The 27,550-nt window shown below is 49.7% G+C and overlaps 7 protein-coding genes across 7 annotated transcripts; 4 read left to right on the top strand and 3 right to left on the bottom strand.

Annotated features, from left to right (window-relative positions):
* Positions 1 to 3,707: 3,707 nt before the first annotated feature.
* On the top strand, positions 3,708 to 5,602 carry ENH_00029560 (pyruvate kinase, putative; the record flags this gene model as incomplete). Its single annotated transcript, XM_013580035.1, has 4 exons — positions 3,708 to 4,106; positions 4,206 to 4,329; positions 4,433 to 4,871; positions 4,969 to 5,602. The coding sequence occupies 4 exons, from the start codon at positions 3,708 to 3,710 to the stop codon at positions 5,600 to 5,602; spliced, it is 1,596 nt and encodes a 531-aa protein (XP_013435489.1).
* Positions 5,603 to 5,998: 396 nt separating this feature from the next.
* On the bottom strand, positions 5,999 to 9,372 carry ENH_00029550 (hypothetical protein, conserved; the record flags this gene model as incomplete). Its single annotated transcript, XM_013580034.1, has 12 exons — positions 5,999 to 6,157; positions 6,266 to 6,727; positions 6,853 to 7,231; positions 7,348 to 7,410; positions 7,541 to 7,663; positions 7,818 to 7,906; positions 8,022 to 8,087; positions 8,219 to 8,305; positions 8,450 to 8,533; positions 8,648 to 8,716; positions 8,814 to 8,927; positions 9,040 to 9,372. 12 exons carry the CDS (start codon positions 9,370 to 9,372, stop codon positions 5,999 to 6,001), a joined length of 2,028 nt encoding a protein of 675 aa, XP_013435488.1.
* Positions 9,373 to 10,468: 1,096 nt separating this feature from the next.
* Positions 10,469 to 13,316, top strand: ENH_00029540 (syntaxin binding protein, putative; the record flags this gene model as incomplete). Its single annotated transcript, XM_013580033.1, has 13 exons — positions 10,469 to 10,586; positions 10,743 to 10,904; positions 11,087 to 11,179; positions 11,316 to 11,413; positions 11,520 to 11,642; positions 11,742 to 11,828; positions 11,955 to 12,052; positions 12,191 to 12,233; positions 12,357 to 12,491; positions 12,612 to 12,680; positions 12,778 to 12,861; positions 13,028 to 13,122; positions 13,226 to 13,316. The coding sequence occupies 13 exons, from the start codon at positions 10,469 to 10,471 to the stop codon at positions 13,314 to 13,316; spliced, it is 1,296 nt and encodes a 431-aa protein (XP_013435487.1).
* Positions 13,317 to 13,782: 466 nt separating this feature from the next.
* Positions 13,783 to 14,833, top strand: ENH_00029530 (hypothetical protein, conserved; the record flags this gene model as incomplete). The annotated part of the gene is made up of 6 exons (XM_013580032.1): positions 13,783 to 13,911; positions 14,010 to 14,065; positions 14,167 to 14,210; positions 14,348 to 14,412; positions 14,518 to 14,650; positions 14,766 to 14,833. The coding sequence occupies 6 exons, from the start codon at positions 13,783 to 13,785 to the stop codon at positions 14,831 to 14,833; spliced, it is 495 nt and encodes a 164-aa protein (XP_013435486.1).
* A 1,522-nt stretch (positions 14,834 to 16,355) lies between these two features.
* ENH_00029520 (hypothetical protein, conserved) lies at positions 16,356 to 17,696 on the bottom strand (the record flags this gene model as incomplete). Its single annotated transcript, XM_013580031.1, has 1 exon — positions 16,356 to 17,696. One exon carries the CDS (start codon positions 17,694 to 17,696, stop codon positions 16,356 to 16,358), a length of 1,341 nt encoding a protein of 446 aa, XP_013435485.1.
* A 3,721-nt stretch (positions 17,697 to 21,417) lies between these two features.
* On the top strand, positions 21,418 to 22,842 carry ENH_00029510 (dual specificity protein phosphatase, catalytic domain-containing protein, putative; the record flags this gene model as incomplete). The annotated part of the gene is made up of 1 exon (XM_013580030.1): positions 21,418 to 22,842. The coding sequence occupies one exon, from the start codon at positions 21,418 to 21,420 to the stop codon at positions 22,840 to 22,842; it is 1,425 nt and encodes a 474-aa protein (XP_013435484.1).
* A 775-nt stretch (positions 22,843 to 23,617) lies between these two features.
* ENH_00029500 (proteasome subunit alpha type 4, subunit, putative) lies at positions 23,618 to 25,002 on the bottom strand (the record flags this gene model as incomplete). Its single annotated transcript, XM_013580029.1, has 4 exons — positions 23,618 to 23,839; positions 24,055 to 24,228; positions 24,407 to 24,562; positions 24,802 to 25,002. The coding sequence occupies 4 exons, from the start codon at positions 25,000 to 25,002 to the stop codon at positions 23,618 to 23,620; spliced, it is 753 nt and encodes a 250-aa protein (XP_013435483.1).
* Between the last annotated feature and the right edge of the window lie 2,548 nt (positions 25,003 to 27,550).

Here is a 27,550-nt window from a genome sequence, read left to right as displayed (position 1 = left end):
CCTTATATCCTCTTGTCAACACCGAATACTGAGCACGAAAACTGCAGAGTTCTACTGCTGCTTTATCGCAGGTACTGGCCTTAGCTTCCCTCAGCAATAGTTTTGCATTTCAAAAAGGTTAAAATTATATTGCGTTGCTTGTTTGAGAAGAGTCGCACCACCTTAAAGGGCCGTTGCACGATGATCATTGCACCAGGACCTTTTCATTTAACAGTTTGATTTTACTTCGACGCTTTAGAGCACTTTTTTAGCAGGACACTTTAGTATGTCGTAGTTTGCCAGCCCCCCAGTGCAATAGCGCCACCGACGTATGTAGAAGGACGAACTAGTGAAGCTCTACAGTCGCGAGAAAATCACCACTACTCCCATGGCTGTGTTGCTGCTTCTGGCCTGCAAAAAACAATAGATTAACCTGGGAAATCCCGACATTTTGGGCATTTTTGTCGAGGCGCGCTGACCGGGTACCTGTATGCACCTTATCCGCTAGTGCATCAGCGTCGATTCCGGTGTCACCTAGCTTCTAGAATAATCATAGCTCCAAAACGCATTGATATAAAATGTACAGACTCGATCAATGCTCCCAAGTCCCGATACATGAGCGGCTCTGTTAACAGCTCCACAAGGAGGGCACCGTGTAGCCAGACTACTATTTGCCAGACCACCTCGATGAGCAAATGACTTAGGCTAGAACAGTACCAATGCGCAGCGCCAGCGTGAAAATTCAACTCGAAACTGGTCTGACCATCAGCAGTGAGGTGCATAATGCGTTCTTCTATCTACTTCTTGCTGATATTTGAAGTTTTATTTACGTCTTTGCGGGGTGCAGCCACCTTTTCTGCTTGAACGATTTGTTGGGGCCCAAATGCGGCGCCGAACAACCTCAAAACAAATGAGGATAGGCGCTCATTATCTCATGTATGAGGAAAAGTGCTTTTTGCCTAAAATTCCACGACGCCACATTCGGCTCCCGCGCACTTTCCCTTCTAATACGGGATCGCATAGCAAATAAACCGTAGCGTTCGCAACTGTCGGCGCCTGGGCTGCACTCGAGTTCAAGAAGCGCCGTCACAGCGGACAGTCAAAAGATCTGTTTCTAGCCCATAAGAAACCGGCATCTTCTTCGTTGGCAAAAAAGCAATGTAGTGTGGCCTTATAGGAACTGCACAGTTTGCAAATTGCCCAGCATTGGAACGTCTCATGTGAAGCTCGGTGATGTGGGCAGCCGCTCAGCATTCGTATAAGCCAATGAACTTTAGCTTTCCACAGGCCTACGGCTAGCAGTAAGCAGCCTTTCCAAATCTAGGAACCCAAGAGCTTGAAGGTGCAACCCAGAGAACACGAGCCGCGAAGGCCTCGGTGCGTGGTTTTCAAGACAGTTCTGGGGGGTTAAGATCTGTTTACATGGGCGATAGTTAATTTTACGTGCATATACGAACTGATCTTTGAATCCAAGCCACTATTTAGGCATGACATTACAGCACCTGCCTTCGTCGTTGACTGAGTTGAGCTAAAGCGCTAGTAAGAGAGATAGGGCGTTTACGCTTCCGCTCATCGTGTTGTTGCAGTGCGGCTCCCACAGTTTGCTGTCGCCTTGTCTAGGGGGTCTACGCTTCCGCTCATCATGTTGCTGCAGCGCAGCTCCCAAAGTTTGCTGCCGCCGAGTCAAAGTTTGGAATACCTGGTGAGTCGCTTATTCAACTGTCTTTACAGCTTCCGTAAGCACGACGAAGCCTACATTTTGCACGTTCTTCAAGGTAGTGGCTGCCTGATAGGTGGCGAAGAGATTCTGTGAAGTCTTGAATCGAATCATGGCTGCCTGAAACATGATCATCCTTTGAATGCAACACTCATTTTTACTGAGTGCTACTGTTCTTTGGTCCCACGGTGTTCGCGCACTGCCCTGGTACGCCCTAACGTAAAGTGTGACGCTAGTGTGATTATTTCCAGCGCTAACAAGGGCAAATGGCCTACCAACATATTGGTTAACACTGAGCATTAATTTTTTGGGCCTAGCGCTAACAAGGGCAAATGGCCTACCAACATATTGGTTAACACTGACCATTAACTTTTTGGGCCTTAGTGGGGGAGATCGCGTAGCTCTTTTTCAGTAAAGGAGTATTGGAGTACTGCAGTCACAGTCGGGATCCGCGAAACTCCTACGAGCATGGGTAATTTGAATGGCACCCTGTGCATAAACAATGCGGTGCAAGCCACATCACGCTGCTTATGTATTGTAGATTTCGGTGGACCTGTGGCACTTTCTGACTTGTCGCAGTCAAACTTTGGCCAGCGCGGTCTATAAACTCATTTGCTTGAAGGCTTGTACAACACCTTACAGAGCGTCGCAGCAAACATAAGCTTCACTACCAGCTCCGCGGAGTACTGCAGGGGATATTGTTTTTTGTATGCTCTGAGGTACGGAGGTGCCCTCAAGCCACCTCGTCACGTTGAGCTGCCTGATGCCTCTTTTGTAGCCCCGCTGTTCTTTTTTGTCGGGCACGTTCAATGCGCTGTCGCCCCACTGTTATATAATAAGACAAGCCCAGGTGCCTAAGCCTTCGTTAGGGCGCACACGTGGAAGGGAGCGCAACAAAAAATACTCTTAAAGGAAAAATCGACCAACACAGTAATCAAAAAGCGAAGTAAGGAGCTTACAAGCAGAAGTTCAAGCCCTTTCAAAGAGTTATGGAGGGGCCCAGGTCCATTTACGTAGACGCCGTAGAAGCGTCACAGCACGATATTGCTGCTCCAGTGCAGAGACAACTGGAGACCGAAAATCCAGTCATGCGATTTATTAACAGACGCTACGTCTCGCTAGGAAAATGAAAATTTTCACCGGCACACAAGTCATCCTACAGAGGTCTAAACTGGAGAAAGCCGTCTAGCAGAATGAACCAGAATATGGAGTGACTTTCTGACAAACAAGTGAGAACTTTTATTACTCAGACTTGTACAGAGCAGTCCACACTGGGTAAGCCTGCAACTTTCTGCACTAGACATCGCTCATCCACCTCAAACGGGGTGTCTTTCTGGCTAGCTTCGTGTCTTGCACTTCTAGATAAGGCCCGGGCTCCTCGTAGTGTCAAGACTGCTCGGCAGAATCGTGTGAGCAACTTGAAGGAAGCGTGTATGGCCTTAACCAACAAGCTGCTTAGTCCACGCTTAGCAAGCAGCACGGTGTTCAGGCTGGAGCTTGCTGTAGTCCAGCTGGCAGAGCTGTGCATACACTCCCCTAGCCAGACTATTTAGCAGTAAAAAGATACTAAGTAGTTCCCTCAGGAAATTATGACGGTCTAAGTTTTCTCTGCAACAGGGACTTGAAGGCCATTTCAGCATCGAACAGTCCCACGGCTGCCTCATAGGGCCAGCGACAGCACTCCCCGCACCTGCAAGGCGCACACTGCTCGGACAGTGGGGAGGAGATACTGGACGGTGCAGGGTAGCACTCTTGTTTTGTGTCGTGCTCTAACTTGGTATGCGTGAAACACGTACTGCGTCGAAGAGAAGTGAGCTTTATGGTTCGATGCAGTGATACGTGCCTCGGCCTCGCTTGTCTCCCTGTTAGCTTTGCCCAGCCCTCCACGATACTTCACCGTTTGATCCGGTTCTCGTGTAAGGCGCAGGCAGCAAAGACTTTGTTCCTCTATGTGGTGTGTTTTCATTCAGACTCTGGCTTATTGTAGCTTGTGCACTCCCCACTAGGCAAGATGGCGAATCCTACACACTCTCAAGTCGTCGCAGCTCCGGACAGTTCCGGACGGCTGCTCCGCCTAGTTAGTGCCAGCTCAGTCATGATGCAGCTTTTGGGCAAAAGTACCAATATCCGCATGTCCCAGATCCTGGAACACCACGAAGATGAGGACTTCAGTGCGCACCGCACGAAGATTGTGTGCACGATGGGCCCCAGCTGCTGGGATGTGGACAAGATGGTGCAGTTGATAGATGCTGGGATGAACGTGTGCCGTCTTAACTTCTCTCACGGTGATCATGAGGCACATGGCCGCGTGGTCAAGAACCTTCAGGAGGCTCTCAAGCAGCGCCCAGGAAAGCGGGTTGCTTTGTTGCTCGACACCAAGGGTCCTGAAATCAGGACTGGCATGCTGGAGGTCCGTCACTACGCCTCGAGGTAGCGTGCACATGCTCATTGTGCAATTGCTGATGTCTTGTATCTTCTTTTCCGGTTGCATTTCCATGGGTTTCTGCAGGGTGACAAGCCAATTGAGCTAAACGCAGGGGACATGCTCAAAATCGTTACTGACTACAGTTTTGTAGGCAACAAGAGTTGCATCGCCTGCTCATACGAGAAACTGCCCAGCTCTGTCAAGCCAGGTACCAGCTCCTTCTGTTTTATAGTCTTCTTCCTCAATGCACACACTAACTGACCAAGCCGACTTCGCCGGAGATGTGGCCTTGTGTTGTTGGTTTTTCATAGGAAATACCATTCTCATTGCTGATGGCTCCCTATCTGTTGAAGTCGTGGAGTGTGGTAAGGACTACGTCATGACTAGGGTTATGAACCCGGCCATCATTGGCAACAAGAAGAACATGAACCTTCCCGGCGTTAAGGTCGACCTGCCCGTTATTGGCGAGAAGGACAAAAATGACATTCTGAACTTTGGCATTCCTATGGGATGCAACTTCATTGCCGCGTCCTTCGTGCAGTCTGCAGACGACGTGCGCTATATCCGCAGCATTCTTGGCACCAAGGGGCGCAACATCAAGATCATTCCCAAGATTGAAAATGTTGAGGGTCTGCTCAACTTCGATGAAATTCTCCAAGAGGCAGACGGCATTATGATTGCCAGGGGCGATCTCGGTATGGAGATCCCACCTGAAAAGGTCTTCCTTGCCCAGAAGATGATGATCTCAAAGTAAGTACTGGTCTTCTCCGCACGCGCTTTGTCCTAGTTGTATTACGGCAAGAGTGGTTTCATGCCTTTGGGGCTGGTGCTTCGCTTTTTTTTTCAGATGCAACGTTGCTGGAAAGCCCGTCATCACGGCGACGCAGATGCTTGAGTCGATGACAAAGAACCCACGCCCGACGCGTGCCGAAGCTGCAGATGTGGCGAATGCAGTCCTTGATGGTACTGATTGTGTCATGCTGTCCGGGGAGACAGCGAACGGAAGCTTCCCTGTTCAGGCTGTCACTGTCATGTCCCGTGTCTGCTTCGAGGCCGAGGGCTGCATTGACTATCAGCAGGTGTTCAGAGCCACTTGCCAGGCTACCATGACTCCTATCGACACCCAGGAGGCAGTGGCTCGTGCTGCTGTTGAGACAGCTCAGTCAATTAACGCATCGCTCATCCTCGCTCTTACTGAAACTGGCCGCACTGCCCGCCTGATTGCTAAGTATAGGCCAATGCAGCCAATTCTGGCTTTGAGCGCTTCGGAGGAAACCATCAAGCAGCTGCAGGTCATTCGGGGCGTTACTACGTTCTTGGTGCCGACTTTCCAGGGCACGGACCAGTTGATTCGCAACGCACTTGCTGCAGCTAAGGAGCTGCAGCTGGTCAGTGAAGGCGACAGCATTGTCGCAGTGCACGGAATCAAGGAGGAGGTTGCAGGATGGTCCAACCTCCTTAAGGTTCTTGTCGTCGAGTAGGCGACTTGTCAGCGTTCGCCTTTCGGGGTGTAACAGCGGCTGACGCGTGGAATTCTTGGCTCGGCCATGAGCCGTTGCTGTCGCGCGAGCAGGCAGTAGATGCACTAACGTTCGCTGCCGCTGCTTAGCCGCCGCTTCGTGGAAGTCGCGCTTTTAGCTCCATTTTAATAGACCGCGAAACGGTGTGCTGCGGCGTTTTCTAAGGATTTCTGCGTTAGGTCGCTGTGAAGCTGTTTCCTTCGCTGCATTGGAATGTATACACTAGGGTAGACTGCGTAGTTAAATATAAAAAATTAAAGATATCAGAGTCCTGCAACTTCAGCACGCTGGCGCGTGCAGCTAGTCGAATAGGCTAAAAGTCGCCACTGTGACAGGGCAAGTCTGGCTCCCATTCTTTTAGGAAACGTGATGGTTCAGTGTCGCCTCCAAGGGCTGGCATGGAGCCAACGACGGTGTGTTTGGGGCAGAAGCATTCGTGTCCGGAGCTGTCAATGCCGCTGTGAGGGGGTTTGGGCTGCGACAGAGGCCTGCCTCGGTCATGAGTGCGCGTAGTTTCTGGCACGAAGAATAACATACATGAAGCCGATTTCCTTAGGGAATGCCATCTCATTTAACTACTAGTCCTAAATGTCTTAAAGGACCTAGTCTTCTGAGAGAACTTACTTCAGTGTCCAGGCCTGTGTGACAGGCAATTGTCAGTGCAAGCTGCCTTGCAACTGTTGAGATCAAAATGGAGGCGAAGATGTCACAGAGAACAAAGAATTCTGGCCGACGAGTGTTGGCATCTCCAGAAACATCTTTCTTTTGAAGCAAACTATTTTCAATCGCATTTATCTCCCCTTCAAAGTCGTCGCGGTTCCCTGGCTTCATCGAAGTCAGCTTGCGGATGCAGAAGACGAGCAAACTTTCTATCAAAATGACGACGCGCGGTGCCGTTGTTGAGATGGGACACTCTTGAAAAGCGTTTAATACCTCTGCAATGCTATTGTACAAATTTGACACGGGCCCGTGCCGCAGGAGAAAAACACAGCCTGGAATGACAGACAGGCACGATTGGAACCAAGGGGAGCTCTCCAGTAGGCTAAAGTGAAGCATCGACGGCGTGAAGTCGTATTCGTTCATGCTCTGAATGCATTACGAAGCACGCAGCACTGTGTTAAGACATATGGGTGTCTAATAATTGGCACGGCTTCGCGGGAGTTAGGCATTCCGACTGGCGGTTCACCCTTGGGAACTGTGCGTGATCTCACCCGCGCAAACGCTGCAGCAATGCATTCAATTGTCTGCCGATGCACTGCCACAACGTAACGGTCAAACGTAAAGGCGACCACCGGGAAGAAGTAGCACTGCACTCGACGGAATGCAGTGGCAGCGTTATATGTCTGCCTGAATACCGTGGCGAGATCTAGTAATCCCAGTCTGAAATTAGACGGAGGTTGCACGCTAGTTTGATTCGCGAGTGCCTCAACTGCCGCAATGTCGATTGAAGATCTTCCGGATTCGAAGCTCTCAACTGCTACGTTTTTGCTACTACTCTTCAGAAGCTCTTGATTTAGTAGCTTTACAAACCAATGCACCTGCTCTGCCAGCCACGTCGACAAGCGCCCATCCGTCTTGCCAAAAATTGCCCTGGGAACAGTATACGCTTGCCTTCAACGTTAAGACCGCTAAAGTCATACTACAAAATATATGCACTGCCTAGACCCGCGACTCCTTAAAAGACGGATGCGACAATAATGGCTCACCGATAATGCACTGCTGTTTGCAAAATGTCAACCCGTAGCAGCTCCGCTGCTGCGCATAATCCACTGAACAAACGGCAAAGACAGTGTATATCGCAACTGTTGTGTAGCAAGCTGTTCCATAAAATGCTTGGTATTGGTGGGAGTAACTACTGCTTCAGCGATTTGCCTGCACTTTCCGCTTGGGGCCACTTACTGTGCTGGGTCTGTTTCGCAGGTTACTTCAGCGTTGTGACGCTGACGAGATATTTCTCCATCTCGCCGATGAAGAAATTGTGTCGTTAGTTGCTCTTCTGAGCAAGACAGGCGGCGGAGTGGGCTGCATACGCGTCAAAGAGAGTCACGGACCCCATGAATTTCGACGCTGTCAGCACTTGCCTGCATCTAGTACTGTTTTAGTACGGCAGCAGGACAACGCTATGTGAAAAATTTCGGCTCCATACGCTCAGCTAAAGCATGCGTGGTGGACCTACCCAATCAGCTTGATAGAAGCAGCCAGTTGGGCGTGCTGCCCTAGCTGTCTCAGCATTGCTTTCATGCATGTATTCCGGGCTTCTTTCATCTGTTGAATGCAAAAAACAGCCTTGCCAGTAACTGCAGTGCAAAGTGTATGCGATCAAAACTACATACAATTGTGGGCAAGCCCGTGAAGTTGATGAGAGTGGGAGGTGAAGCACCTGTACTTCCAAAGAATCAAGCAAACGCATGCCGCAGCATCCGTTGGCTCGAAGAGAAGCTATTCTCTGTGAAAAGGACACACCGAAAAAAAAACAACTTTCTACCGAGTCACTATGCGCCTGTACCGGGAAGCAGGAAAGTAAAACGTCCAAAACGGGCGTCCCTAAGAGATCAAGAGGGGAATAACCGAACTCACTTCGTCCGCCAGCATCAGAGCATCCACCGCCTCATCATAAAGCCCTCCGTTGGAGCAGTTCAGCACGAGCGACGGCAACTCGAGCAACTAAGCTCCATAAAAAGCAGATCCACTTAGGTGCGCAAGACATGGTCCTTCCAGCCGATGCAGGGGTAGTACGCTGCCAGGAGCTACGGACTGCTTGCACGTATGGTGTTTCTGTAAGCTGCGGTATGATAAACGAGAACTCACCCCTGACACTGACGGCTGAAGTGAGATGAGGATATGTAGTGAGGCTTCGTGACTCGCCGCTGCGTTACTCTCAGCCCTGAATTGCTACAATGACAGCAACACCACGTGCTACAGATATGATTCGCCGCTCACCTTAGCCACAGGCAACAGAGATCCCACCAAATTCCAATATCCACCAGTGCACGAATAGTTACTCACCTTTAGGCCATTTTGTAGCGGCTGAATGCACTGTTCCATCTCACCCAGCGTCGCGGAGAGGCTACTGATCTAAAAGCGCAAACCAGAATCATGAGTTGTCAATCAAAATTCGTCTTGCATGTAAACCGAGACACTGAGACTACGCTCGTGCAATTTTACTGCTTACACTTCTGCTTAGGCTACTAAGTGCTTTCGACGAGGCCAGAAACAGCGAGCAGTTCTGCACCGCCAGTTTGTCTTGGGCATCCACAAGCTTTTCCGCCTCTATATGCAGCAGTGCCTGAAACAAAAACAGCCGGAAACAGAAAAAGGTTTGAAATGCCTGAGCAACAACCTTGTTGAATAATCCTTTCTCAAATCCGTTCTACGCGCGCCGCTGCGTAGTTGCATACCGGCTGCCTACAAAGCTCATCGCCGGTCATCTGAAGAATTTCATCGATGCCTGGGACCTTTATAGTGTTTCCCTCGGCGCCGCCTGTAGGGAGGGTTGCCTCATAGGATGCCTGGAACTGCCGACTTTCGTCCTGCAGCTCGTCCGTGAGGTTCGGCCTCGTGAGCCCATTCGATGGCGTCGGCTTGTCTATGGACTTAGCATTTACATCTTCACCTAGCGTCAAGGCGGCTGCTGCATCATCTCCTAGGAGAAGATGAAGAAACTGCTGAGATATTGGTACATGGTGAGACAATGGCCCTTGAGACAAGGGCGGCGTCGGCGCTTCCAGCATCGTCTTGAGGGAGGACCACACCCATAAAGTAAATGCCCTTTTACATTAAGTAAGCTACTGCAGTCACTTTCTAGAATGCCATCGCATACTCATCATTGTTGATCACCTTTGTCTTGGAATACAGCTGGGTCACCGCTGCCACTGAAGTTGGCGTCTGACTGCGCCTGAAATCTCACTAATATTTGCCGTTTAAGAATCACATAATTTGATGTGTTTCATTTCTTAGGAGATGCAAATGTGTGGATCGGCGCTTCAGGAGTCGCAGTCCCATCCTTTCCAGGTCGTCTTCATTAGGCGTTGTCAACAGCGCTTCTTCATGGCGAACTAGAAATGCTGAGACAATGCTGCCTCTCCATTAGTTATAAGCAAATAAGGGGCAGTTTCGCCTCGCCTCAGGTTTGCAGCAGCCTTCTTGGCTCCGCTCAAGTGGCTGATTCGGGGCCCTTCCTTCGCATAGACCGGGCCCAAGGATCGCGCATGCCCAGCAGAGGCTTCCACAAATTTTCTTTCACTAAAGAGGAAACAAGATCTAGCTCAAAAGTACAGGGGAAAGGAGGTATTGCAAGTTACACCAAGCAACTCACGCGTTTTAGCCACTTTAGGGTGCCCACAACAATCACCGAGTGATACGGCAGTCCTGGGATGATATTTCGCTTTGCGACGTCACACAGTCTTCAGGGAAGGTTTAGAGGCTGTGCTTAGAGCTGTGTGAGCTCTTCTGCCTCGCTTCGCCACAACAGGACTGTTGCCAGAGTAAAAGGATGGGTAGACCAGCCGCTTAAAGCATGGAACAACAGCCACAAGGAGGTCGACCTTGATGGCTTGCAAACCCTCTGCAGCCGACTACTGAGGTGCACTCTGCTTTTTTTGGGCCTAAATGAGCCTCAGCGCCTTCCTCACCACTCATAAGGAAAATGGCCTCACTCAAGGCCATGAGCAAGCGGAGTGCGTGAGTACACAACAACTCCAGAGTTCAGCCGATCCTTCAAAGCCACATCGGAGTGTCTGATTTCCTCTGAACGCTCACTTATTGAGTTTGTGCCTTATACCAGGCTCTGCGCTATCTAGACGCATTTTCACAGGGCTTCTGGAGGAAATGATTCGCCAAGTTGGCGGGCCGGGGAATTACATTGCCATGGTGGTAGACAGCAGAACTCTGGGCATTTTGTCTTCGTGCTGCAGCGTGTATGACGTCCTTAACGATGGGGTAACGAGTAAGCGCAAGCGAGTTTTCAGTTGGATTCATGCGAACACAAAAAATAGTTCTCGTCCTATTTTCCAGTGCAAGTACTTCTAAGCTAATCGTGCCAAAGAACGCACTGACTACTGGTCGAGTACTTTCATTGTTTGTTGGCATGCGTGTGGTGCAGTTGTGGAACTAATATCGAAACAGCGCCAGCCACTGCCGGAGCTCAACGCTCTGTATTTCCTTTCTCCGTCTGAAGATTCAGTGCAGGCACTCATAAAGGATTTTAAGGACGAGAAAAAACCCCAGTACCGCTCAGCGTATGTTTACTTCAGTGCATACATCCGTAAGTCACATCTGGAGCTGTTTAGCTCGATTGCTATCAGCTCATCACTCGAGAGCAACGAAGGGCCATTTCATGCATTTTTTCACACTGTTTCGGTACTTTTTCACATCCCGAGTGCTTTCGACCCGCTCACAGACTTGTCATGTAGGGCTTAATCTGCTGCAGCTAAATTGTTTCCTCAGCCGATTCCAGTAAGATAATGGCCAGTTTGGCTGACTCGCCCAGCTTGCTCCCGAGAATACGATGCCTCGTTGAGTTTAACTTGAGTTTCGTGGGTAAGCTCGCATAACGCACCGAATTCTTCACTTCTAGTTGGTGCTGCTTTTTGTGGAGAAAACGTGAGTAGTTCTTGTGCTTTTGCGAGGCTTTGCAATTGTTGGTTTAAGATGGGGCATTCTGGTTTCGCTGCAGCATATGAGCAACGGGTTTTCCACTTCGGAATGCCTGATGCCCTATTCCAGTTGTTCCCTCTTCCCTCACCGTATCTGCTACAGAAGATTGCTGATGATGTAAGAAGCTTTCCCTTAAATTCGTATTGCTCTTAGTCAAGATGAGTTGCTAGCGGCTGTGCAAGTGAATCCGAGTGCATTTTGACATGTTTGTGCACTTATTCAGCTGGTCTCCCTTTGCGTAACAATGAGCCAGAAACCTGCAATTCGGTATCATAGAAACCAGCTTCCGTGGTGTGAGCAACTGGCAACACTTGTTCATAAGGGACTAAAATCTGAAAAGATTCCGGTAAGTCTGCTTTTGAGCTTCTTTGAACAGCTTGTCCACTCCTCCTGTTCCCATCTAGAGTGTTACCGTGTTTCGCCGTTGCGCGATTCGCTTTTGCAGCCATCTGATGAACGAGACACAATACTCCTCATTTTGGATCGTTCTGTTGACCTGGCGCCACTTTTTGTGCACGAGTACACTTACCAGGTCTGAAGGTTTAACTCTAAATCCCATAAGCAAACCACGACCATAGCTCTACGTACCGCAAATTGCTTTTTATTTTTGCGTCGAGCAGTAGGCACGTTTTGAATCACATCTTTTTTTTCTGCGCAGGCTCTAGCGTATGACGTTTTGGAGCTTCCGGTTTGCTGTCATAATTCATCAAAAGCTTCACATTCCGACACGCCAGAAGTACTAGAGGATGTCTTCGAGTATGCAGGCATTGCGTGGATGTTAAGGCGTAATTAGCGAAGGGCCGCGGGGCGTAATTCGGTTTTGTAGTTTGTGCGAAGCATGAAGAGCATGAGAGGACCGCACTATGGATGCGTTTGCTCTGCTGGCGTGCTCAGGTATGATGTGACAAACAATATGGGAGTGGTCGAAAGGAAGAAGGTGAGCTGCCAAGGAGTTTGCAAAGCCTCGTTAATGTGGTATCCCAAAAGTAGTTTTGCCTACGGAAAATACCACTGGCATTCTCGTTGCACGCACCTGCGCGCAGTGCGATACTGTGGCCAGGCCATACTTGGTGAACAAGATGAGGTGTGGGTTCGCTATCGTCACCAACACATTCAGGATGTGAATCAGAGCGTCCAGGAGGAAATCCAACTATTTCTTAAGGAAAACAGCACAGCCAAAATGCAGCAAAATATGGTAAGGCACTGTCGAAGCAAATCCCATCAAGTCTTCGACTTTTTGAGGATACGTGTTCCACGTGCATGCTTCCTTCCCCAGAATAAATCTTCCGTGGCGTCGATTTCTGTCCCGTTTCAGGCAACAACCTCGGAAGACACCTTGAAAGCTATTCGCTCCCTTCCGCAATACCAAGAGGCGCTGTCAAGGGTACTGCTAAATGACACCTTTTGATAAATCAGCAGATTTCGGAGGTAATGTAGATATCTCAATTTAGTTGCTTGTTTTGTGTGTGGTATTCTTCCAGTATTGGACACACGTTACTCTCAGTGAGAAGTGCTTCGATAAGCTTCAAGATCTGAGGATCATGACTGTTGGTGCCGTGGAGCAGGTATGTTTTATGCGGAGCTGCATGTCGTTGTTCGGTTTGGGCAAAAGCTTGCAGCCCCTCACGAGGCCCTAGCTAAGCAACCAGAACAATCTTGGAGAGCTAGATGCTGCCACCGATTCGACAACGTAAACAAAAGAGCCCTTGTAATGTTAAAATTTCTTTCCAGGACCTGTGCTGTGGCGTCGACAAAGATGGAAAGGAAATCAGTGCAACGAAGCTGCTAGCAGCGGTTGCATCACTGGTCTCTGATGGCACAATCGGGTGGGCCTTTATAATAATAATAGTGGGCTCTGCCAGCCATGTGGCGAATACGAGAAGCGCTTCAAAGTGTTCTATTGGGTTTTCTAGGTGTGCTGTGTCTCAGGTCTGATGAGAAGCTTCGACTACTTCTGCTTGAGTTTACTCAAATGCTTGGCATGGATACTGCAGATCGGACGAAGGCAAGCACGAGATAGATCTAGTCAATTGTCAAGATTGCCGAACTTCCTGTAGTTACTGTTTACGCTACAGCTCGCTGTGTGGGTTTTGCCTTCAGGTTATGGAAACAGCGCAGATGAGCCTAGTTAATCAACGCTGTATTCAAAAATTCCTAGAACGTGGGTGATGTTACTGCACACTGCACAAGCAAATGGTGACGAGCGTTCCACGCTTTCAAGCCCACCGCCCTTGTGATGATCAATTCTGGGTTTCTTTTTGTGTGGCGCAGTTGAACTCCACACGGCTTCCTTGTCGCGCGAGCAAGCTTCTGTAAGGTCATGACCAGTAGAATTCATGGGGAAGTAGCGTGGTGCGAACAGCGTCTGCTCACAAAAAGTGTTCAACATTCGTGTGGGAGCTTGGATTTTCTTCGAGTGCACACAAGCTAAAGGCTGCCATTCGCATTTTAAAGTGCGGCAGTACGACTGCTTATGCTTTCCAATAATGCAGAAATCTAAGCCTGCCCATCGTTTTGAGGAAGACCGGGACAAAGTCAGGTTTTTCAAACAACGAGCAAAGCGGGCCCGCTACGACTTGTCAAGGTTTGAGCCGGCAATCCGTGAGATAATGGAAGTGAGGAACAATACACGAACAACAAACCTTTAATTGGAAGGGCGGGAGTTCTACGCTTCTTTTTAGCGCCTACCATTCTGATGCGTTTTGGAGCGCAGAAGTCAATCCAGGGAACCCTACACCGAGGTCTCTACCCTTTCGTGGATGAGCCGTCGTGAGTATTGTCGAGTCCAACATACAGAAGGCTCTTGCACGATTTTTTTCGTGATTTCATTTTCACGAGATTCGATTTCAGGCATTGCACTTTATTTTCAGGGGGAGAAGCGCTGTCGAAGAACCAGTGCGGGCAAAGCGAGAAAGTGCGCGTGTCCCGTTTCTCAGTGGAAACTGCTTTTTTTCCTGTTCCTTTGACATTATAAGCTGACACTCTACTTCCCTGCACAGTCCTTGTAAGAAAAACTTTTTGCTATGTTTTGCCATCCTTGTCCTCTTGCAGCTTCCGTCATTGGGCGTTCGACAGAGTGGACCTGGGATTCTGCTTTACCGGAGGTTGTGCAGAAGGTAAGCATTCCCGTAAAAGTGACTCCAGACAGTGTTGTTCCAATGTTTCAGTACTTTCAGCGCATTATGGCTGTTGAAATCATTTTCGCTGCCTGGAATTTTCAGCCGCAGAGCTCTGTTAATGCCCTTGAGAAATCAAAAAAACGCCTGGTAGTTTTCGTTTTGGGCGGAATCTTACAGTCCGAAATGAGATGCGCGTATGAAGTATCGAAAGAGCTTAACTGCGAAATCTTTATTGGTGGGTCTAATTAGGCAAGTCTCCTAGCTTTACTTCCTTGTGTCATTCAATTAGTGCGCTGAAATGAAATTAGTTTATGTTCTACTTCGCACATGTGCTTTTACTGCTTACTCAGGCGGCACAAGCATTCTTACACCCAGTCAGGTCCTAAAACAGCTGAAGGAGCAATCATCCATGAACTAAAACATGGGTGTATCCCGTTCGATGAACATTTTGGCTTATCATTTTTGTTTGTGAACGTCGAACGACAACACATTTTTCGTCATCGTTTAACGACCTATTGCATGGCATCTGCGGTGCTGGCTTTGTTGCGAGGCCACACCGAGGGGATTACAGCTCTTTTGTAGTGTACATCCCCAATCGACATAACGCAGAGTTGGTTAGTACTGGGAACTGCCCAGGTGAAATAGCCCCGACTAATCTTTCTTTCAGTTGGCTGTGGGAATGGTCAATCGCAACTAAAAGGAACAGCACAGCACGTTCTCATGTTTAGTCTATGCCGTATTTGACACTAGTCTCACAGTAGGAACATGCGACCAATGGTGCAAGGCGTGTACCGCCTGAATCTGTCTCTTGTAGCTGCGAGAAGCAAGTGGGGCTGAGCTTGCGAGTCTGCGCGACTTCTCCTGCAGTACCGATTTTTGTCTTCAGTTTGCGTGCACCATGCACCGTAGGTGCGAGGTCTAGTTGAAGGTAAGGGTGATTTGCACACACTCCCTGAGCACAAGCAATCAAAATCCCAAAAACCTGCATATGTCCTCTTGCAGATGGAGCCAACGGACCCAGGGATGCTCTTTAGTTGGGAGCAACGATGTGCAGGCTGCTGCTACGTGCATACACTATGGCGCAATCCAAGCTCTCTGGTTCTAAGTTGCCAACGAGTACTGAGGTCGGCAAAGCTCTCTCTAGCCAAAAGCCGATGAATTGCTAGCAAGGCTGCTCTCTTTTTCGCCGTACATTATTTGATCGGATCCTTTTTGCAACATGTAGAGGTACACAGTTTTCTCGCATGGTTCAGCGACCTAAATGATAAAGGCAGAACTTGGCATATCGGAACTACAAAACGGAGTTGCCTATTCCTGGCACCTAGCTGCTGCAGAGCCCCCGCTCGGTGCGCTAGTCAAGGCGATTGCGTTACAGACCTCTTGGAATGATACGGGTATCTTCACACTCTCGCCAGGGCCCAGTGTCATTTCAGGCTTCCTGCAAGCGCAAATTAGTCATTTCGAATCAATAGTGCGCTTGTGTTCGCACCACCTTGGCGCCACAGAACCTACCTACTAATGAAATGAGTCAGCGTACTTGGGAGTCATGACGTCAGAATCAGATGATGTAATAACAATCTCTATGCTTTCATCTTTTGGATTCTGGTATGACAGCCTCTGGGTGCGTCATGCACAAAAGGAGCAAAATGACACGCTTGTCCACACATGCGTTTGTGTCACAAGCCTTAGCCTCCGTAATAGGCTGGCTGTATACAGTGAGCCTGGCGGGAAGGGTGCTTATTGCGAGACGCGGAGAGAGGGCACTTAGGGCATTTCGCTGATACAACGATATACATTCTGTGTAGAAGCTTGCCTGGGTTTGCTTTGCTCCCACTGGAAGCTTTAGTTCGTAGTTCCTGGTAATTGTAGAGGCAGGATCTGCATATAATCAGAGTCAGAGAAGCCATAACGGCAATAGACACTTTCGTTGAAAATATGGTTCAGTGTAAGAATATTTGTCTTGGCAGAGAGTGGCAGTACTTACGACTAGAAAAGTTAGGGGCCGAGCTGCTTGTGGATTTCTGTTTCTCTCCACCATCGTCCATTGCATCAGGAGCGTCGCTTTTCTCCTTTTTTTTCTTCTTCGACTTGCTTTCGTCAGTCCCACTTTCATGCTTGCTCGTTGCTGCATCTTGTGCCTCTGACTTGTCCTTTTTTTTCTTTTTTTTGGCGTCTGGAGCTTCTGTTTCGTCCTCCTGCTTTTCGGGAGATACTAGTGCGTCTTTTTTCTCATCGGCCCGCTTCGATTTTTCTTTCGCTTCTGTGGCCGAATCTCCGGCGTTTTCTCCTTGGTCTTTTGCCTCTTCCTTGGCTTTCTTCTTTTTCTTTTCCTCCTTGTTGGCAGAGTCGCCATTCTTTCCTTCAGCGTTTTCGCCAGCATCTTTTGTCTTGCTTTTTTCCTTCTTTTTTTCCATTGTCTTTTCTGAATCAGGGTTGCCACTCTCATGCGTCCCTTCAGATTCTTTGCTTTCGTCCTTGTCTTTCTTCTTTTTCTTCTTTCCAGCTTCTTTGGCAACGCTCACAGCGTCTCCTGCTGGTAGCTCTTCAGGCGCTTTCTCCTCATTAGTCCCATGCGTCCCTTCAGATTCTTTGCTTTCGTCTTTGTCTTTCTTCTTTTTTTTCTTTCCAGCTTCTTTGGCAGCGTTCACGCCATCTCCTGCTTGTAGCTCTTCAGGCGCTTTCTCCTCATTACTCTCATGCGTCCCTGCAGATTCTTTGCTTTCGTCCTTGTCTTTCTTCTTTTTCTTTTTCCCACCATCTTTAGCATTCACACTATCTCCTGAAGGTAGTTCTTCATGCGATTTTTCTTCATCTGTCTTTTTTTTCTTCTTTTTTGCATCAGATTTTGCTGTTGCACCTTCTTCACTGCCGACTGGCTCACCTTCTGTCTCACTTTTGCTTTTCTTCTTCTTTTTTTCGCCCGTAGTGCCTGAGTCACCAGCTTTCTCCGCTGATGCGTCGTCTGCTCCTCCGTCACTTGTTTGACTTGGACCATGACTGCTTTCACCCTTGTCCTTGCTGTGCTTAGACTTTTGTTTCTTTGGCTTTTCAGCATTTGATGACGGCTCCTGTTCTTCGGTGCCTTCTACTTTCAAGCTCGCTTGGCTCGGGCTCTCAGCCTTCAACTCGTTCTCTTTATCTTTATGTTTCTTTTTTTTATCTTTTTTCAACTGCAATGACGGACTTTCCTCCCCTGTGCTGCCTCCTGCCTTGACGCTCACGTTACTCGAATCCTCTTCTTTGGTCCTATGTTTCTTGGACTTGTTTTCGGAGCTGGTCATTTTAGCGAGCTCTGGATCTGCAGTCGCGTCGTTTCCAGTTTCATTGGAGCCACCTTTCGGTCGTTCTTCTTTTCTACTCGAACTTTTGCCCTTTTTTGCCTTGGACTTCCCAGGAGAAGCATCTGTAGGCTGACTAGCTGTTCACGACAGGGACACCAGTCAAACAGGAAAGCAAGATATCAAGGAGACCAAAATCTCCTTTCCTGATAGGAGAGACTTGCTGTGTACAGAATGGCAAACGTACCGCCTTCTGGGCTACCTTCTCCATCTGTACCATGGCTTGTTAGCGCTTGCCCACCGGTAAGAGTTTCTGAAACACCCCTGTCTCCGGCGTCTCGAAGATAACTCGAACTGGCATCCGTCTTACTTTCTTTTGAACTGCGATGCTGCTTTACATTTCCACCAGGACCAGAGGCTGATGTATGGTGAGAAGAGGCCTGCCAGCAGGGCATTGAACAGTACATCTCAAACGAATAACCAGTCGATGATCTGATTCTGCTTAAAATACAACCTAGCAGGCGAGCTAAAAGGGCTGCCGTCGCGCATCTTTCTGTGGGGGCGACGGTAAACATTTCCATACTGCGCTCTCCGGGCGATATTGTGAAGCTGGTTGTGACAAAGGCCCGGCTACTTTAAGAGGGGCAAGAGGCCCATCATCTAAAAAGGTGGATGGCTGTTGCAGAGCTCGTTGAATACGCTTTGCAACAGCGTCCGGAGTTGGCCACTTGCCACATGTTAACTTGGAAAAAATTTGCTGCAGGAAGACCCAATAGCGCAACATGAAAAGCGTCCCCTCCTCTTACAAGCCGTGTGCACGGAACCACACATACGTTGCCTGTCACTGCTGACAAAAGACAAACTATGTTTCTTAGAATGCAGGCAAATAGACAGGCTCTCCGCTATTTTCGAGCAATGTACAGTGACGTACAATTTTTCTGTTTATTGACGGAATTCGCAGAAAGACTTCGAAAGCACCCAGTCTTGGATAGCGGAACCTGCATGTGACCCTCCCCGCTGCATCTACTGCATTATCTGCGAGAAGTCAAGCGTAGAGCAGCCTGCACTGCGACTTAAACTACTAGAACTGTGTTGCATGCCTACGGCAACGACAATAGCTAGGCTAAACGAAAAATAACTCCATTCCCTTTGTCTCTGCTTCCAGTGCTCCAAAAAGCAACTCATATATTTTCTGGATTGCTTTCGGGGAAATTCCAGAAACGGACAATGAATGTTGCTATACGGGTCTCTTATGAGAACTACATCGCGATGCCGCCCCAAATTGGGTTGGGGATTTACCTAAAGGCATATGAAAGGAGCACTTTGAAGACTTAAAACAGAAGAATGCTTAAAACTACAGTTTCAGCGGCAAGTTAACAGGCAGATCCGTGAGTTGGACTACCTTCCATTGAGGTACGAGCTACTGTGGCTCTAAAGCGTCGTAGCATTGTGTTGATAAAGGGAGTCTCACGAGAACTTGCATGTCTGACGAGACATTTTCGGAAATGCTCTGACCAACTGCAGCAGAGCATTAGCAAAAATATGTGGCTCTGCGCTTTTGGCGACATATTCTTAAATAGGAGCTGTGTTCATGGAAAGTCCAACTCGTGCCTCTGAGGGTGCAGTCCAAGCAGGAGCATCGGCTGGTGATTTGCAGTATGCGTTTTCGCTTGGATGGTAGGAAGCTTGCTGCCGCACCGTCCTCTATTACACCGAGTCCATAAGAGAAAAAGGCCTACCTTTGGACGCATAGTCCTGGTATTTGCTCTCTGTGTGGCGTGTATAAGTTTGGTGACCCTCACACCCGATGCTGAGAGAAAATTCCAGCAGTCACGTGCGCACCAGTCGTTGCAGTACGTTGCCTCTCTGTCTCCAGCAGGCAGTAATCATTTTAAAAGTCACTGCATCGAGGCAGCGCCTAAGTGCTCATTCGCTTCTCACCAATGTTCGATTTCGACTGTGGCTTCTTGAGCGCTATCCATCCTACTGAAATGCGTGGCCCCCGCCGTGTCCGTGAACTTTTCTGATGGTATTTCCTAGGCGGGGTATCAACCTACTGAGAATCCCATACCAGAGAGACGAAGGTCTCTACAGGGCTATAAATCTTGCCGTCAGAGTAGAGCTTCTCGAAGACGCTCGTTAGACGGTGTCATAGGGTTGCCTAGGCTAAAAGGGACTCTTAGAAGACCGGAAGACTAGAAATGGCTACTATGCATGTATGATGTGCGCTCCTTTCAGTCATGCATGCAAAGATGCTTGAACCGCTGGAGAATATCAGCTCCACGCTGAATTCTGTCCTGTCCCTCTTGCTGCGACCCGTAGGACCTCAGGTGGCCCAGTAGCGTAGTAAACAATTGTAATCTTCTGAAGATTTTGTTAATAATGTACACGCAGTAAGACTTAGAGAACTACAAGTGGTGCCTTTCTGGGCAGCTGGGGACTGGAAGCAAAAGAGTAGCGCACACCATTCAATCATTGAACACCCTCTACTGTCTACGTGGGAGCTGCTCCAGTCGTCGTAAGCCTCAGAGGCAATTATAAAATTCGAAAATTTCGTCTTGTGACGGAGAAAGTGGATGCCATGCATTCAAGCATGAGTACAGAATCCTACATGTTCTGTGGGCCTGAGCGGCGACATTGCCGTTAGCTGTACTGCAGCTTTTCCGAAATATTTGTGTTCAGCGTGAGAGGAAGTGAAGTTAAGTGTGTGATTTTCAGCTCAATTGTTTTAAATAGTGCCAGCTTCATAGAGGCTGCAGTGGAAGATACCGGAACTTGGGGCTGGCTTCAGCCCTTTCTTGGCCCCTATTGCACCGGTAACTGTTCCCTGCCTGCTTTGAAGGGAACGTCGCTCACTGTCTTTCAGAGGTAATGCGTGAAAAAGTGAATGCCTTTCTTGGCTAGTGTATAAAGACAGAGGGGATTGCGTATGGCCTCTGGACCGCCATTTTTTCAACACGTCCGGTCGTACCGCGCCAGTCACGCATGAGAAGCTTTTCGTGAAGCGGGAGTCCAGCTGCTTCATCTTCTCCATTGAAGAGTATTTTTCTTCGTTTTGAGCGAATCAGTTTACTCTCGCCTTCAGAGAAGACCACAAGACGTTGGAGTTTTGCCGGGTCGCGTTGGACGGGGCGCCAGTGGAGCTCCTCTTCCTTCTCCATTGTAGACTTGTTTTCCTCATATTCAGGGAGTGAATTTACTCTTGCCTTTACAGAAGATCACCATACGCGGGAGTTTTGGTGGGTGGCGTCGGATGGGGCGCTAGTGGCATGCAAGCCACCGTGCCAGCTGGCCGCTTCACTGACCGAGCTCGTGACTCCACGCAGCCCAGTGCAGAGCAGTTCTTTCAAATACTGGGAATTTTATCGTTTCTTTTTCTAATCTGAATCAAAGTCTTCTTTGAAAGGCGCGATTGTTCGGCGACACTCTTCGGCACAATCTTCAACGGCTTGCTGGAAAGAGTGATTTTCGGAGCTCTGCGCCGGCCTACAGTGGTCCTTGAAAGGCCACTCTGTAGCCGTGCGTCCGGGACCACTTTTTTTGGTGGTCTCACTGGAGTATTTATTCAAAGTCAGTCTTCTTGCACTGCAGCTCGCCGATCACCAGCATCACCGGCTATTCAGTCGCCTCGCTTATGGAATTTTGGGTGAGGTAAGGGCGTGCGCTTTCACCTTCGCTCCAGTTCGGTGGCTAGCTGGTGCGTCTCTGCCTCTTTGGTGGGGAAATGGAGGCTCACGACAATTCTTGCGATCTGGAGCCACTTGATTCCGTTCGCTTTCCATGGCTTTTCTGGGGCGACAAGAAAGTCGCCCGGAACGAGAAGCTGCTGAGGCGACGGAAGATTGTGTATATAATTAACTGCACGCCGCCTTGTGGCGAAGGCGGCGTGCCGAATTTCCACGAGCGCCTCACTCGAGGCTCTCGCCTTGCCTTCAGGTACTTGCGGGTTCCGATCTTCGACACCCAAGCCGAGACGCTACAACCGTACTTCCAGAATGTGTGGGAGTTTATGGAAACTTGCCGCACGCGAGAGGACGGCAACCTTCTGATTCACTGTAGCCAGGGTGTTTCGCGGTCAGTTGCGTTCATTTGCTCTTACTTGATAAAGTATGAGGACATGTCTTCGGACGAGGCGCTTGCCTTCGTCCGTCGCCGAAACCCCCTGGCGAGGCCAAATGAGTCATTTCGCGCGCAACTCGCCAGTCTTCACGAATGCGTGAAAAGAGAGCCGCGTTATCTTAATGTGCAGCGCCGGCCGGCTCAAGGAGGATGGGTGCCTCCTACTTCATCGACTCGCAAGAGGGTGGTGTCATATTGCTTGCCGAGCAAACAGCCGCAGCCCAAAGTGGCGCGGGTGATTGGCCCTGCTCGGCCTCCTGTCCCGAGTGCAGCTTTCCCGGCCGCTGATACGGGGAAAGGGCATTTGTGTCTGGAGACGAACGCGAAGACAGTCGCAAACAGCTCTTTTTCTTCTCTCGGCAGCAGCGCATCCCCCGAAGACTCTGCTGAAGGCGAGCGAGCTGTCAGCGTCGAGAAAGAGACTGTTACTGAAGAGGTGCAATCGACAGCAGCCGGGAGGACTTGCGAGGACTCCAGCACTGAGGAAGATGGGACCAACTCGCGAACGGGCACTCCTCGTTCACTCCAGGATTCCACTGTTCCATCTCCTTCAGACAGAAGCAACTGCGACTGCACACCTGTGCCTTCTGCTGACGAATGCCACGAACAGCTCGGGTGCAAAGACACCGCGTTTCGTGAGGCCCGTCAGGGTGTTGATGCATTTGTATCCTCCGCCCCGAGACAGCCCGTGCAGCAGCTGGAATGTGCAAACTGCACACGACTTTCGGATAGAGAGTTGAACGCGCGGTGCCCTGATGTGCAAGAAGTTGCAGAAAATGGGCAGGAGCGTCGCGAGCCTGTTCCTGCCTCGCGTGGAACAGCTGGCGACCAGCAGGGGGCCGCGGGCCAAGAAGAAGACGCATGCAGAAAGCAGGAGTCGCTGCTTTTGAACGACGCAGACCGCAGCAACGTGCTTAGCCGCGCGGGCGAAGCACCAGCATGGACTCTGCGGCCATTTGCAGAGGCGTCAGACAACCGCCAGGGAGTAGTCAGCCGCGGTACAGCTCGGGCGGCTGTCAGTGCGCTTTGAAGGCTCCACTGTGCCGGTCGAGTTCGTTACTTGCATAGTGTAGAAGCAGACAAGAGCTGGTGGAGGCTGCGGGGGGCTCTGGACTACGCGACTTAACTTGGACTAGCGGCAGCCCAGGGGTGCTTCAGAGTCACATGTGATCGGGGTTGCTGCGCACTCCTTTGAGGAGAGGTTTGGTCAGTGCGGGTGACTGCCTCGGCTCCCCACGCGCATCCCTTTGCGGTGTGAAAGCATTTAACTGCAGCTTGATGCTGGCTCGACGCCGGTATTCAGTCAGCAACATGTGACGAACAATTGACTTGCAACTTGCCAATCTGGTGCGCGTTCACTGACACGAGCAGTTCATTGCGTTTCACCAAAGAGCCTTCAGATGTAGCGCTACTTTGTGTAGTCAGTAGGAGCTATTTGGTACAGCAATCAGAAGTCGAGTAGCGTTTCACGGAAAGCTCCTTTTCCTCCAGGAGGTTCAGTTTCAAACGCCGGAGCTAGCGCTTGACCGAGCTAGACAGACCAACATTGAAATGTAATGGCATGTAGTCTGTGTAGGAAAACCATCAACTAGTGCGAGTGCATGCGTCACGGTCAAGCCTGCTGACCGCAGTATGTGCCACTTCTCGAGAGCTACGCAGTGCCTAAGGTAGTCCGGGCACTTGTACACAAGTATGCGCCACTTCTGGGGAAGTCTGCGAACACCTGGGTCTTTATTTCTTCGCGTTGCATCAGTGGAAGTGAACAACACTGTCGGGTCACCAGATCACTTCTTGTTCAGCACGCTCTACTGCGCCTCTGCCTGCTGCTCCTGCGCTCTTTTCATTAGAACTTCAACCTCCTTTGTGGGCAGAGACCGCTGCTCAAGAACAGTGGGGTTCTTTGGGTCGAATTGCAAAACTGCAATCTCGAGCTTGTCTGCACTGGGCGCCGCGGTATCCATAGTTTTGTTGAGCACTTTGGCTGCTAAATCAAGAGCTGCTGCGACGTCCATATCGTCTCGCAGTTCCTGCGTCAAGCCCATCAGCACACAGCAGCTGTTGGTTAACCAAAACGCCAGTAGCCGCAAAAACTGCAACTATTTGGTGCACGTAGGAACTCAGACATCATCACAGAGGGTTGTTTGCCCATTCTTTTGTAGCACACCAGCCAGGAAGGCAGCCAAACAGGTTGTTTTGTAGGGGCGCTGCAGCAAAAAAGCTGTATAAGCGCCGTCGTGCTCACCTGCTTTAGGATGGTTTGCGCAGACTGGTTGTTCACCCCGATGGCTGTGGCCTTCCACCCCGAGTAGTTGCCCGAGGGGTCCGTGTGGTACAACTGGAAGCCGTGGTGCTTATCCCAGCCGGCAAAGAGAAAGCTCACGCCGAATGGGCGTAGACCGCCGAATTGTGTGTAGGACTGAACACAAATATTCGAAGTTTTGCATTTTTCTTACAGCCCCGACTCCCTCCCCGCCAAAGGATCCCACTCTAAGCGCTGTTCTTCCGAAATAGAGAGCTATAACTCGTTTTTACTGTAGAAAAAAAAGGAAAAGACATGAAAATATGACCAAGTGGGAAGATTGGGTACTACGTACCTGCTTGATGTCGCACAGCTGCACCACCAGCTGCTCTATTGGCTGCGGCTCTCCGTAGTGATACAAAAAGCGCTGCGCGTTGACTCTTGCCTGATTAATGAGAATGTTGGCATCAGCCGTCAAGCCCGCGACTGCGCACATCACGTGGTTGTCCACCTGAAGCGGCGAAAAGGCAGTTCACACATGTGCTGCCTTCAGACACCGCTGCAGCAACTGCAGCAAAGCCCGCGAAACCAGCCCCACTCTTCTTTTCTAGTAGTGTAGCTGCTCCGCAAGTATATTAACGCAATTATAGACAAAAATTGCTACGTGAAATGCAAAAAGGCATGCAAAAAGGGCTTAGAAACGCCGATAGGCGCATGTGGAGGTCCTGTACGCCTGTTCGTGCACACTACCTTGTACAACTTCTCCTTAGACCTTCCTTGATCAAGGAGTTTGGAAGTGACCATCTTGTCAGCAGCTAGGACAACGCCATCCTTGGCGAGGATGCCTAGCGTTGAAGAGGCATTGTTGATTGCCTCTAGAGCGTACTCCACCTGGTACAACCTCCCTTCGGGGGAAAATGTGGTTGTGCGCGAGTCGTAGCGTCTCGACATTCTACAGATAAGTGCAGGTGCGGTGCTGTCTTGAGTGCTTCTCCCGGGAAGGCCTGAGTCTCACCAAACATGCAAGACGACTGCACTCAGTCAGAAGGACCTTCGCGTCCAATTGGCTGAGTTTACTGCCTTCCGATGAATGAAGATCCACAGTGAACCGTGCCCCTTCTGGCCAGCAGCTACGGGCTGCTGTCGTGGAGGTTTGCTACAGCGAAATGTACGCGAAAGGCGAAGCCGGTTAACACAGGCTGGCGAACAAAACCCGCGTTTTGTGGCTACATGTGTGCAAACCAAAATGCCACGGTAGAGTTTTTGTGACCTGTAACTGAAATCGTGCGAAAAGACAGACCTTGTGCCAGGTCCCTTGGAGCTCGATCAGTGCCGAATAGTTGACGGACGGCTGTGCCTGGCAGTGTTCGCTGGGACGAAGACGAGCGGTGCTGCGAGCAGTAGTGGAGCAATCCGTTGCCGCATAGCGGCTGTATAAAATAGGAATTGACTGCAAAAGAGGATTATTACCGTCACAGATCGCAGACACGCTCTCACACTCGCTATGTGCATGCACTCGAGTGACTGGCCAGACATGCAGCCAACCAGCCACAAACGCAGCCCTTTCGGGTCATTCTGTCCCATGAAATTATATCTTCGTGTGGTATTTTTGAAACTTTTGTGAGTTAGTCTTGAGGGTAGCCCGTATTCAGCTGAAGATGAGCGTCGGCTGTCCCAGTGCACGAAACCTGTGTTAGTCGTGGCCGTCCATAGCTACAGTTTTTATTTTGCGTGGAGTTGCGGCCTTTTCGTCTTAACATCAACAAAGTGGGCATTTCATTGTAATGCATTTCAGTGTGCATTGCGCATTCTCTTGGAACAGGTACAGCATTTCAGGTCACTTAAGGTTGCCCGTGGAGAGTGAACTGTTACCGTCTCTGAATCGTGTAGAGCTTGGGCGTTCGTTAGCGGAATTTTAAGTACACTTTTGAGTGTAACAAGATAATCGCTACCCCGCAACGCAAGAGTATCCTAAAGTTAGAGGAAAGAGAGAGGCCCGTCCGCCAGGGCCGATTTTTAGGCGCCTGCTGCAAGTAATGGCAAAGTAGCGAACAAAGACACCAAACTAACGATCCCCAAAGAATGCAAAGCTATAGGCAACGGTGGTCTCGAGGAACTAGTTTGTAACGCTATCATGGGAAAGATCGGGTCAGACCAGAGGCAGCCAGCACTCCGAGGAGATGCAGGAGCTCTTCGTATTCAAAAGCAACTCAACACAATCAATCAAAGCTGTGGGCTTAAAGGTGAAAAATCAATTTCTACGTAAGGTCAATGCAGCTGCAGCTGCAGTGGCTGATGAATCTCCTCTGGTGGCGCTCAACTTTTTGGCGGGGTTGGCGACAGAGGCCACCACCCTGTACCGACAGCCTGGTCACACGTGAAGCTATACAGCAACGCCTCATAGCATTCTTTTTTTAGTACTAGGCTCAGTTTCGTGGCATTATGGGGCTGTGGATGGTGCTAAGTGGAACTCGGTCATGCGAGACGAACTAAAACGTGCCCCAGTAAGGGGGGAATGACGGGCCTCGCGAGTGCCGTTGGCTGCCCTATTTGCAAGAAATAGGGGCAGAGGCGGCGGGCACTGATGATGCATGACCAGAAAGGTAGTTTATGGGCTCCGGTGCTCATCCGAGGAACGAAATCGGCTGATAAGCACGTTCTCAAAATTCCACGATATCATTTTGTGGTAGTGCTGCTGATGTTCAGCTCGATTTGAATAGTGTCGAGATTCCCGACTAAAAGCTCTGCACTAGTTCCTTCTTTGTGTGCCTGGGGTACCGCTCAATGAAATCCTTTCTCAGAGGCGCTGCCTGACTAACACAACCCACAAAACGGGCTTATGTGTAGGCGCTTCTTGATATGAACAGTAGCTCCCCGTGTCCCCAACAGTGCTTATATTACGAAAGCAGCAGAGCCTTGCCCTGTCTCTGAGCTTAACTCTAGTCTCCCTTAAGTACTAATATGCGATTTAGAGGCACACGGGCGCTGCTGCACTTGTATGGGAGCAGTCGCACGCTTAGTCCACGCCGGCAACGGCCTGTAAGGCCTCCGCGTATTTGTCATGCTACGTTTCACTGGAATTGCTTTTTGTAAAAGCGAACCGAAAATGCTCTTGAGGGCTTTGAAGGCAACTTGAAACTGCACATTGTAATCTTGAAGCCTTGCGCTTGGCTGTGCCTGAAGCCCCCGCGAGCGGCAGTGCCCATGAACTACCTTGTTGCTTGACATCTTCCGAAATCAACATCTTTTTGCTGCCTTTTTTCTTACTGGAACACTCCATTTAATGTGAAAATCGGAATCAAACACGAATGAGAGCTGCAGATTCTCCTTTCCAAGGTGTTGGCACTTGATCATGTTTGTCGCCTGCAGGCCACCGCTTGAGAGCTAGCGCCACAACCCCGTAGTTGTTTTTATTAGCCAAAGTATTGACTTACGTTGTTAAGTACAATGAATAGCCCTCTAGGACTCCCCTGGACAGAAATGCAGCGAAATCTTGCCA

The sequence above is a fragment of the Eimeria necatrix genome, genomic scaffold (assembly GCF_000499385.1).
Source record: "Eimeria necatrix Houghton genomic scaffold, Enh_scaff215, whole genome shotgun sequence".
Lineage (NCBI taxonomy): Eukaryota > Apicomplexa > Conoidasida > Eucoccidiorida > Eimeriidae > Eimeria > Eimeria necatrix.
This window is presented reverse-complemented; position numbering and strand designations above follow the sequence as displayed.